The sequence below is a fragment of the Giraffa tippelskirchi genome, chromosome 5 (assembly GCF_054371585.1).
Source record: "Giraffa tippelskirchi isolate mGirTip1 chromosome 5, T2T-mGirTip1v1.2.pri, whole genome shotgun sequence".
Lineage (NCBI taxonomy): Eukaryota > Metazoa > Chordata > Mammalia > Artiodactyla > Giraffidae > Giraffa > Giraffa tippelskirchi.
This window is the reverse complement of record NC_137279.1, coordinates 167874418-167887219: the sequence shown is the minus strand read 5'-3', so window position 1 is coordinate 167887219 and position 12802 is coordinate 167874418. Positions and strand designations below refer to the sequence as shown.

Below are 12802 nucleotides of genomic sequence, written 5' to 3'. Positions count from 1 at the left end.
TTGGACTGCAAGGAGATCCAGTCAATCCATCCTAAAAGAGATCAATCCTGGGTGTTCATTGGAAGGTCTGATGTTGAAGCTGAAGCTCCAATACTTTGGCCACCTCATGCGAAGAGTTGACTCATTGGAAAAGACCGTAATGCTGGGTAGGATTGGGGGCAGGAGGAGAAGGGGACGACAGAGGATGAGATGGCTGGATGGCATCACCGACTCGATGGACGTGGATTTGGGTAGACTCCAGGAGTTGGTGATGGACAGAGAGGCCTGGCGTGCTGCAATTCATGGGGTCGCAAAGAGTCGGACACGACTGAGCGACTGAACTGAACTGAATAATTAGTGGTGTTATTACTAATTATAATTAGTAATACATAATTAGTAGTTATTAATAATTACTTAGTAAGTAGACATATGAAAAGATGTCTTTTCATATGTCTACTTAATTTTTTCATAGCATTTGCTTTAGAACCTCATTGTGGACCTCAAGAAAAGTTCATTAATTTCATTCAACAGTTATTTATGGAATGTTAACTATATAGCAGGGCATATGCTAGGCACTGGATACATATACAGAAGTATATGAAGAATTCATATCTTCTGGGTGTTCATAGTCTAGTAGTTAAATTGGCAAGAAACAGCCTGCCCTTTGTAAAATATTTGCAGTGGGAACTGTGTTTCTCTGTTCTAGAGCCATGGAAACAGATGTGATTGCACTCTGAGTGTCACTTTATACTAATTGTAATTCACTTTTTCTCAAATACCCAAACCTGCTCCTGCCTTAGGGACTTTGTTCTTGCTGTTCTGTCTGCCTAGAATGCTCCTCTCCCCTACTTATCCAAATGACTTACTCGTACTCCTTCACATCCCTGGTGAAATGTCACTTTATCGATGTTATCTCCTTAGACTATTTTCTATAACATACCACTTCCCACTGCCAATCTTTATCCCTTTATTTGAGTTTGTTATACTATTATTATTTACATTTTAATCATTTTCATCCTCATTACTTTCTGTCCCCTCTTCCTTCAAATATGAATGCTAGATGAGCAGGGAATTTATCTGTTTTGTTTATTGTTTTATCCCCAGCACATTGAGCAGTTATTTGCACATAATGGGATTCATTATACATGTTTCTTTTTTTTTTTTACTTAAAAATTATTTATTTTTAATTGAATGACTGATTTTAGTCATACTGTCAATTTTTGGCTTGCTGCACACTTCTAATTAACAAATGTCTTAAACACTGTAATAGTTGAAAGAGATAGATACCTATCATGTCAAGTACTTATTAAATTTTTTTTTCTCCTCTCTTAGATTCTAAATAGGACTAGTCCACTTGATAAACATATTGAAGTCCTGACCAATAAGTATGGATTATCTGCCCACCCAGTTACTGCTCAGATGTTTGGGTCTGCTGGAAAAGAGCACATGGAAAAATATGGTATGTTAAAAAACTTTAAGGCTTATTTGTATTTATATACATGTATTTATTAAGGAACTGTGGAGGAAGCCAGTTTGTATAAAATATGAAATGGTTTTTCAATTAAGTTGAAATAGTCTTTGTTGAATTTAGTTGTAAAGTATTTTTGCAAATGACATCATATGGGAAATACCTAGGATGTTCCAAAACAAGACACTGAAATAGGAAAAATAACATAAATCTTCAACCATGGACTATAAATTGCAGCTTATCAGTTCTGAGTACAGTATTCTCAGTACTTGAATCCATCAGGAGTCTATCATCATTTGCCAATTCATAGTGTTTTATTTTAAATTTAATTAAATTAATTAATTTATTTTTGGCTACACTGTGTCTTCTTTGCTGCATGGGCTTTCTCTTGTTTTGGCAAGTAGGGGCTTCTCTCTAGTTCAGTGCACAGGGTTCTTACTGAGATGGCTTCTCTTGTTTTGTGAAGTGTCGGTTCTGGGGCATGTGAATCTTCAGTAGTTGTGGCACATGGGCTGCCCCATGCCATGTTGACTCTTCCCAGACCAGGGTTTGAGCCCACGTCCTTTGCATTGCGTGAATTTTTAACCGCTGAACTACCAGGGAAGTCACATAATGTTTTGGGAAAATTAAATTGCATAGCTGATTTTTATTTTGTAGGTGAGCATCCTAGCTTTTTGACTGATGATCAGTGATTGATCTGTATTAGCCAGTTAGTTAAAGCATGAGGTAGTGCAGAAAGAGTTGTGTTTTTTTTTTTTAATTTTTATCATATGACCCTGTGTTCTGTGAGATGAGAAAGAAAATAGTTGTGCTTGAAAGTACAACATTCCTATTCTTTGCAGGAAAACTATCCCAGGTTTGATAACCAAGATCAAGTAATCAGAAAGGAAAGAAGTCTTCAAGGAAGAATGGTAGAATGGCATAGAAGAGACTGACAGTTTGGGGCATTGGGAATTTTCTTCCTTGTAGCTATTTGTTACCATTTTAAACTCCCTTCATTCCAGTCTGGCTTCCCCTCTTTCTCAGTGCTACCACTGATGGCCACATTGCCATAGGAAGTAAATACTTCTCAGTACTATTTTAATAGACCTCAGCACCATTAGTCCCTTTTGATCACTTCTTTCTTAAAACGTATTCTTCTCTTGGCATTTGTGACACCTCATTCTTCTGATTTTCCTTACCTCTTTGGCTATTCCTTGTCCATTTCCTTTTGAATTAAATAATTTCTTTAAAATATTTGCTCTTACTGTATTGCAAGCATTGTTCTAGGCACTGAAATATAGAAGTACTGTTGTTCAGTTGCTCAGTCATGTCTGATACTTTGCAACTCCATGGACTGCAGCATGCCAGGCTTGCTTGTCCACCACAGTTCGAAACATCAGTTCTTCAGTGCTCAGCCTTCTTTATGGTCCCACTCTCACATCTGTACCTGACTACTGGAAAAACCATAGCTTTAAATATGTGGACCTTTTCGGCAAAGCAATGCCTCTGCTTTTTAATACACTATCTAGGTTCTTCAAAGCTTTTCTTCCAAGGAACAGTTGTCTTTTAATTTCATGGCTGCAGTCACCGTCCACAGTGATTTTGGAGTCCAAGAAAATAAAACCTATAACTGCTTCTTCATTTTTCCCATCTATTTGCCATGAAGTGATGGGACCAGATGCCATGATTTTTGCTTTTTTAATGTTGAATTTTAAGCCAAATTCAACTCTCTTCTTCACTCTCTTTTACCTTCATCAAAAGGCTCTTGAATTCCTCTTCACTTTCTGTCATTAGGGTGGTGTCATCTGCATATTTGAGGTTTTTGATATTTCTCCTGGCAGTCTTGATTCCAGCTTGTGCTTCATCCAGCTCCTCATTTTGCATGACGTACTCTGCTGCTGCTGCTAAGTCACTTCAGTCGTGTCCGACTCTGTGTGACCCCACAGACGGCAGCCTACCAGGCTCCCACGTCCCTGGGATTCTCCAGGCAAGAACACTGGAGTGGGTTGCCATTTCCTTCTCCAATGCAGGAAAGTGAAAAGTGAAAGTGAATTCGCTCAGTCATGCCCGACTTAGCAACCCCATGGACTGTAGCCTGCCAGGCTCCTCCATCCATGGGATTTTCCAGGCAAGAGTACTGGAGTGGGGTGCCATTGCCTTCTCCGCAAATAAGTTAAAAGGCAGGGTGACAGTATAGAACCTTGATGTACTCCTTTCCCAGTTCTGAACCAATCTGTTGTTCCATGTCCAGTTCTAACTGTTGCTTCTTGAGCTGCATACAGATTTTTGAGGAGACAGGTAAGGTGTTCTGGTATTCCCATATCTTTAAGAATTTTCCACAGTTTTTTGTGATCCATACAGTCAAAGGCTTTAGCATAGTCAGTGAAGCATAAGTAGATGTTTTTCTGGAATTCTCTTGCTTTTCTCATGATCCAGTGGATGTTGGCAATTTGATCTCTGGTTCCTCTGCCTTTTCTAAATCCAACTTCTATGTCTGGAAGTTTTCAGTTCACATATAGGTGAAGCCTAGCTTGAGGGATTTTGAGCATTACCTTGCTAGTATGTGGAATGAGTGTAATTTTGGTTTATTTTGAAAGTTTTTTGGCATTTCCCTTTTTTACGACTGGAATGAAACTGATCTTTTCCAGTTCTGTGGCCACTGCTGAGTTTTCCGAATTTGCTGGCAATGAGTGCAGCACTTTTGCAGCATCATCTTTAGGATATGAAATAGCTCAGCTGGAATTCCATCACCTCCATTAGCTTTGTTCATAGTTTTGCTTCCTAATGCCTGCTTGACTTCACACTCTAGGATATCTGGCTCTAGGTGAGTGACCACACCACTGTGGTTATCCAGGTCATTAACACCTTTTTGTAATGCAGTTCCTATGTATAATCTTGTCACCTCTTCTTAATCTCTTCTGCTTCTATTAGGTCCTTATCATTTCTGTGCTTATTGTGCCCATCTTTGCATGAAATAGTCCCTTGGTATCTCTAATTTTCTTGAAGAGATCTCTAGTCTTTCCCATTCTATTGTTTTCCTATATTTCTTTACAGTGTTCACTTAAGAAGGGTTTCTATTTCTCCTTGCTATTCTTTGGAACTCTGCATATCAGTTAATTGTTGCTGTGTAACAAACTATTCCCAAATTCAGTTATTTTTAAATAATGATTATTATCAAAGTTTACAAGTTTGTAGATTGACTGGGAATCAGTGGATCTAAGTCATGCTCAGTTCTTTTTGTCTGGGTTGATCATATGAGTGTAGGTTGGTTGGAGGCTCCATTTTACTCCCATTTGGCTGGGTGTCTCATCCTCTTCTTGGGACCAGAGGGCCGCCTCTGGCATGTCCTTTTCATAGTCACAGCAGAAGCAGAAGAGAGTAATCTGCAACATGCAAGGCATTTTGAGACTTGACCAAAGCAAGTCATATGAAAAACTTGGAATCAAGGGAGAAGGAAATATACTCTACTTTTTTAAAGGTAGGAAACTGCAAAGTCACGTCATAGAGGGAAAAAGAATTAGGGATATCAATGAAATCATTCACAAGCAACAAATAAGCAGGTGAGATGTGTGGTATTTGCTTAAATTTCTAGTAGGGGGAGACAGTAGCATATGAACAAAATAAAGATAATTTCAAATAATGATTAGTAGCTGTGAAGAAAATAAAACAAAGTAATGCATTTGTTGGGGGTGGGGGCAAACTTAAGATAGTCAATGATGGAGTCTATACCTGTATATCCAGTTTTCATCTTCACATCTCTGCTTGTGTATGTAACAGATGTCTCAAATTTCACATGTTCATATGCAGACTCAAAGAATCAAGGAATCACGGTGGTGACTGAACCCAGCATTTTTTAAAAATATGAAATTTGTTGTTGTGTATTATAACTCAAGTCAGAGAAATGCACACAGCATAAATACACAGCTTAGTGAATTCTCCCAAAGCCCATATCTGTAACCTAATTTACCTCCCAGGTCAAAAATAGAATGCTAACACCTAAGAATCCTCTCTGTAGATAATTTTTATCTTAAAAACTTTGTGGCTTTCCTTTTTATCGTAAAAACTTGTTTGATCCTCCCATCTACAAATTACACCTGCAGATCTCTTTGGGTCCTTTCTGAGATGGCTGAGGGGCAACCTTCTTAAACTTCTTAGCAGTCCTTTGGGAGGAATTGTGAGGCACAGCTCTTTTCTCTTTAGAGAGCTTTTTGTCTGTACGAAAAGTATTCTGAGCCTTCATCTTTTGATTTTTCTGAGTCTTAACAAAAGATTTGTCACAACCTGGGCTTCATTTTTGGACCATATTTTTCTGGCAGTGCACTGGCTTTGATCTTCGCTCGAAGACTATTTGTTAATTTTAGCATCTTTTACCACTTTGAGAGGCTGAGAATTTTCAAAACTATGAAGTCCTGGATAGTTTTTGTTTACTAGTCCTTTCTGCAATATAGCATTATATAGAATTTTACTATAAGCAGCAAGAATCAATCATGTGGCAGTTTCAACATTTTGTTTATTATCTAGTTTCTACATAACTTTTGGTAATAGTATTATTATAATTTCTGCTTCTATTGTAACAGGGGTCTCCTTTTCCCCAGTTTTCAGGAAGATTTTGTCCTTTTGTAAACTGTCATCTGCAGCATCCCAAAGTTTCTTTTGTTTCTTCAAGGCACTTCAGTCTTTTTCACTAGCAATGTTCCAAACTTTGGAATTAGAATGGTTCCAAAGCCACTCACATGTTTTACATTTTTATTCAGTATAACTCCATTTCCACTGTATTAGTCTGCTTGGGCTGATACAGAAAATACCATAGACTGGGTAGCTCAAACAAGGAAATTTATTTCTCATAGTTCTAGAGGCTGATAAGTATAAAATCAAGATGTATGATAGGGTTTATATTATACTGAAGCCTCTTTTCTTGGGTCATAGGTGACCTCCATCTCACTGTGTATTCCCATGACGTGTTCTTTTGTGTGGGTGCAGAGACAGAGGGAGAGAGAAAATTCTTTGTGTTCTCTTTTTAAGGATTCTTATAAGGGCACTAATCCTGTCTGGAGAGTCTCACCCTCGTGACCTCATATACCATAATTATTATACCTCTGCAAATACCCATCTCCAAATACCATCACATTGGGTGTTAGGACATCAACAAATGAATTCTGAGGGGACACAATTAAGTGTATAGCATTCAGGTACCAAAACATGTATTCAGTTCAGTTCAGTTCAGTCGCTCAGTCGTGTCCGACTCTTTGCGACCCCATGAAGCTGCAGCACGCCAGGCCTCCCTGTCCAGCACAAACTCCAGGAGTCCACCCAAATCCATGTCCATTGAGTCGGTGATGCCATCCAGCCATCTAATCCTCTGTCATCCCCTTCTCCTCCTACCCTCAATCTTACCCAGCATCAGGGTCTTTTCAAATGAGTCAGCTCTTCGCATCAGGTGGCCAAAGTATTGGAGTCTCAGCTTCAACATCAGACCTTCCAGTGAACACCAGGACTGATCTCCTTTAGGATGGACTGGTTGGATCTCCTTGCAGTCCAAGGGACTCTCAAGAGTCTTCTCCAACACCACGATTCAAAAGCATCAATTCTTTGGCGCAAAATATGTATTAATATTATAAATTACTGTGTTACAGTGAGACTGGTTAAAAACCATTTCTTGTTTTGATTCCTACTGTCTAATCTTCCCATATGTAAGCTCACTAGCCTTTCAGTGAGTTCAATAAGCCAAATTTATTCCTTGTACCACAGTCTTATATTTTCTTTGGCTACAGTGCTCTTTATTCTTTCAATGTCAACTCTTTTCACGGTTTAGGTCTTAAAAAAAAAATCTTATATCTACAACGCTTTACAGAAGTATTTCTGCTTGGATGTCTAATAGGTCTTTCAAATTTAATAGGGCTGAAACTGAAATGCTAATTGTCTCCTTGAACTTCCACCTTCCCCATCATTTCATCCTGAAGTTTTTCCTATCCAGAAAATGGTAACTCCATCTTTCTAGGACCTATGACCAAAAATCTTAGAGCCAGTTTTGATTTTTCTTGTACTCAATATTCAATATATCAGCAAATCTTTTTACTAATTTCTCAGAATATCTATAGATATGAGAAATAGAAATGTTTCTCTACATTTCCCCCACTTCTACTGTAGTGCAGACTATCATAATTTCTCACCTGTAGTATAGGAGTCTCCTAAATGGTTTTTCTGCTTCTGCACATGCACCTGTACAGTCAATTTTTTCTTTTGTCTAGATCAGTGCTTTTCAAATATAAACTAGATCATTTCATTCCTCTGCTCAAAACTCTATTGTGATCTTACCACACTCAGATTGAAACCTTCAGGTCTTATTATGGCCTACAAACTTCGATATGATCTGACCTTCCACCCTCATTATCTCTTTGACTTCATCTCCTACCATTTTTTTTCTTTCACCTCTCTGCCCCAGCCTCAAACACAGTAAGCACATTGTTACTTCAAGCAGGGCCTTAGCCTTGCTATTTCAACTTCTGGAACACTCTACCCTAAGATATCAGTGCTAACTTTATTACTTCCATCAGGTCTTTGCTCAAATGTCATCTGCTTTCTTTCATCACCCTCATTCCCAGAATTGCCTATCCTCTATCTTCTGCTTTATCATTTTATATAGCACTTATAAAAATCTGGCTATATATATTTTCTTATTTCTTGAATGTCTCTTCCAAACCAGAATTAAAGTCCACAGTTCAGTCAGTTCAGTCACTCAGTCTTGTTTGACTCTTTGCGGCCCCATGGACTGCAGCACGCCAGGCTTCCCTGTCCATCACCAACACCTGGAGCTTGCTCAAACTCATGTCCATCAACTCGGTGAAGCCACCCAACCATCTCATCCTCTATTGTCCCCTTCTCCTCCTGCCTTCAATCTTCCCCAGCATCAGGGTCTTTTCCAGTGAGTCAGCTCTTCCCATCAGCTGGCCAAAGTATTGGAGCTTCAGCTTTAGCATCAGTCCATCCAATGAATATTCAGGACTGTTTTCCTTTATGATTGACTGGTTTGATCTCCTTGCAGTTCAAGGGACTCTTCTCCAACAACATAGTTCAAAAGCGTCAATTATTTGGTTCTCAGCTTTCTTTATGGTCCAACTCTCACATCCATACATGACTATTGGAAAAACTATAGATTTGACTAGGCAGATCTTTGTCGTCAAAGTAATGTCTCTGCTTTTTAATATGCTCTTTAGACTTGTTATAGCTTTTCTTCCAAGGAGCAAGTGTCTTTTAATTTCATGGCTGTAGTCACCATCTGTAGTGATTTTGGAGCCCAAGAAAATAAAGTCTGTCACTGTTTCCACTGTTTCCCCATCTATTTCCCATGAAGTGATGGGACCAGATGTCATGATCTTCATTTTTTGAATGTTGGATTTTAAGCCAGCTTTTTCACTCTCCTCTTTCACTTTCATCAAGAGGCTCTTTAGTTCTTCTTCACTTTCTGCCATAAGGGTGGTGTCATCTACATACCTGAGGTTATTGATATTTCTCCTGGCATTCTTGACTCCTGCTTGTGCTTCATCCAGCCCAGCATTTCACATGATGTACTCTGCATATAAATTAAATAAGCAAAGTGACAGTATACAACCTTGACGTACTCCTTGCCCAACTTGGAACCAGTCTGTTGTTCCATCTCCAGTTCTAACTGTTGCTTCTTGACCTGCTTACATATTTCTCAGGAGGCAGGTCAGGTGGTCTGGTATTCCCATCTCTTGAAGAATTTTTCACAGTCCCTTGTGATCCACACAGTCAGAGGCTTTTGTGTAGTCAATAAAGCAGAAGTAAATGTTTTTCTGGAACTCTGTTGCTTTTTCTACGATGCAATGGATGTTGGCAGTTTGATCTCTGGTTCTCTGCCTTTTCTAAAACCAGCTTGAACATCTGAAAGTTCTCAGTTCACATACTGTTGAAGCCTTTCTTGGAGAATTTTGTGCATTACTTTGCTAGCATGTGAGATGAGTGCAATTGTCCAGTGTTTGAACATTCTTTGGCATTGCCTTATTGGGATTGGAATGAAAATTGACCTTTTTCAGTCTTGTGGCCACTGCTGAGTTTTCCAAATATGCTGGCATATTGAGTGCAGCACTTTCATAGCATCATCTTTTAGGATTTGAAATAGCTCAACTGGAATTCCATCACCTCCACTACCTTTGTTCATAGTGATGCTTCCTAAGGGTTACTTGACTTCACATTCCAGGATGTCTGGCTCTAGGTGAGTGATCACACTATCATGGTTATCTGGGTCATGAAGATCTTTTTTGTATAGTTCTTCTGTGTATCCTTGCCACCTCTTCTTAATACCTTCTGCTTCTGTTAGGTCCTTACCGTTTCTGTCCTTTATTGTGCCCATCTTTGCATGAAATGTTCCCTTGGAATCGCTAATTTTCTTGAAGAGCTCTCTAGTCTTTCCCATTCTATTGTTTTCCTCTATTTCTTTTTATTGATCGCTGAGAAATGCTTTCTTATCTCTCCTTACTGTTCTTGGAACTCTGCATTCAGATGGGTATAACTTTCCTCTTCTCCTTTGCCTTTAGCTTCTCTTCTTTTGTCAACTCTTTGTAAGGGCTCCACTGATTTTTGTTTGTTTTATTCTCCGCTCTTTGACTGTTACTTAGAAGTGTGCCTGGCATAGAACAGGTATTCTGTAATTAATTAATCTTAGAGCCCCTTTTCTTCATCATTCTAATTAAAGTGGATCCCTTCTGTTATTCTTTTTCATAAATAGCTTCCTATTGCTTTCCTTCATAGCACTCAGCACTATTTATATTCATATATTTATTGTGTGTGGTTTTACTTGTTTAATTTTTGTCTTTCTTATTTCTCTTATAAACTTGCTTGAAAGTAGAAATTATGTTTATTTTGTTTACCTTCAATCATCCAGCCTAGCAACAGTGGTTGGCATATAATCTGGCCAGAAGAAAGGGTTTTTCCCCTCTTTTTTTCTACAGTCTCTAGGATATTTAAATGTTCAATAAATGTTTTTTTTAATGAATGAATGAATAAATTTCCATACCCATATTATCTCATTCAATTCTCACAGCAATCCATTGTAGGAGATGTTATTATACTATTAAGTACAATTCTGTCTTCAGGATTTCATAGATATATTTAATATATATCTCTCATATATATGTATTTTTTTCTTTCTCTTTCATTCTTTCCTTCCTTCCTTTCTTTCTCTCTCTCTCCCCCGTTTGTTTTTTCCTTCGTTTGTCTTTGTTCCTTCCTTCCTTTCTTTCTTTAAATGGTGTTGAGAAAGTGTCCTTTAATCCTTTCAAAAGATTACCACCATGGATCTCCTGTACTTTTCTCACCCTTCCCTATAGTCATGACTTGATCTATTGCAATTTTTTTTCACTTTTTGCCGCAACATTTCAACATTTTTCTACAAGTGTTTCACTCTTGGGGGGAATCTTTCTGTTCTGGGTGGTAGTTTCAGAGCAATTGTAAGCCCGCCACTAACTCCCCACTCCTTTCCTCTGCAGTATTTTCAGATTGCCCTTCTTCCGTAGGAGGCTTACTGTGGAAGTGTGAGCTGTTACTGTGGAAGTTACTGGCAGATATTTGGTTACTTTTCCCCTTTATCTTTTTTTTCCACTTATAGGTAATTTGAAGTTCTGTGTTTTCTTTTGTCTAGTTATGCTGAGGGTATGATTTTGTGCAGTTTTATTCTTCTTGTTTATTGGTATTGTTTTTGAGGATATGGAGATTTAGGCTGCTTCCATTGCCCTCAGCTAGCTGGAAATCCTGTGTTTGGTGTGTTTTCAATCTTTTCTAAAGTTTTACATTACTCAGAGTAGTTGGACAGTTTTTTTCTAGTCTAAAATTTGAAGTATAAATGTACAGCATTTTAGTTGAAATGTTATTCTTCATCCAGTAGATTTCTAGTGAATTGTAGAATTTCATAGAGTTTTAAGTTGTCACTTGAAATTGCCATTTTTGAATGTGTCCTAGAAATGAATATGGAAGAATGTTTGTAGTAGCTTACATTCTGCCATAGAATCAGGAGATTTTTGTGGCTTCAAAGTTTGATTCCAGGAGATTGAGATCTTCTTATACCATGCATGTTCTTAAAACAACCAAAAATGTGAATTGGCAGTTCAGAATCAGGAGTCAGCAAGCCCTCTCGGTGTCCTGGCTTCATAAATACATGGTAAGTAATTGGCAGAATATTTTTCAAAGGGTTGCTACCTCATATAGATTAATTTGATCCCATAGTAAGGAAACAAGAAGGAAAGACATAATACCTACTGAGTATCTCCTATTTCAGACACTATGCCAGGTGCTATTATGTAGTTTAGCTGTCCTTCTTCCTATAAATCCATGTATGAATTACTTATAAATCTTCTAATGGATGATAGTAAAGCATTTGTACTTCCTATGATAAGAAACTTGCCACAGACACTACTCATTCCATTTTTCTGGGTGATTCCAATTGTTACAGTGCCCTTTTTCATGTTGAACTCAAATCGCTCTCCCTATAGTTTCTGTCTTCTGAGACTCATATTAATAGGACAAGCCTCTTTCACCTTATAGCCTGTCAAATATCTGAAGCCAGCCAGATCTTGTTCCTTTAACTGTTTCTCATTATGTTACCAAAAGGCACGTCCATGTGCCTGATGCACAGAGAGGCCAAACAATTCTGGAATTTTAGAGTTTGGAACAGAGAAAGGTTTATGGAGGAAATGCAAGATGGATGGTTCATGCCTTAAAACCCCAAAAGCTTTCATCAAATCTCTTTTATAGGAAAGGTGAGAAGGGATGTGGTTAGTTATTGCAAACTTCTTGGGGTCACATCCTTTGTTCTAGAAGTCAGGTCATAGTCAGTTAATGAAGTTCCTGTAAATCTCTACCAGCAAATGTTATTTTCTAATAAGAACAGGCAAGGTCCCAAGGCTCAGTTTCACCCTCTGAGGTCCTAGTCCTGGCTAAGAGGAGGTAGATCTCAGTTGGTCCCCAGACCCTGCCCAGCTGTCATGGCTGAGGGAGCCAGGCACCCAACCCAACTGGCCCTGAGGCTCCTCAGGTCTCCCAAATGGGGAGGGGGAAGTGGGTAGGGACAGGTCCCACAGACTGTGACCCATGCAGACTGCCATTGCTATTAGGTCTCAGAGAGAGGAATTGGGGAGAGGTTCACTGTTGCTTCAAGGCCTGGCCCTTCCAGTGTGTGACCTTGGGGAGGGTTCTAGAGCCCTGCAGGACATAGCCCCTACCTGTTCCCTGGGCCCTCCAGCTCATCCACTGGCCCAAGGCCAGGTGAGCTAGAAGGCCCCTGGAAGAACGCCAGGATTTGCCTTTTAATTCACTCTACACCTGACGACCACCACTCCAACGGGCTCATTGACAGTTGGC

General features: G+C 38.9%; 1 protein-coding gene across 6 annotated transcripts in view; it reads left to right on the top strand.

The window, feature by feature from the left end:
• The window catches only part of LOC145504461 (sterol carrier protein 2), a 112534-nt gene that overhangs the window by 33359 nt on the left and 66373 nt on the right, over positions 1-12802 (top strand). For all 6 annotated transcript variants that reach the window (XM_081485281.1, XM_081485286.1, XM_081485282.1 and 3 more), the window contains one exon: positions 1312-1438. In XM_081485281.1, coding sequence (XP_081341407.1) covers positions 1312-1438 — 127 coding nt within the window. The remainder of the gene's footprint in view (positions 1-1311; positions 1439-12802) is intronic.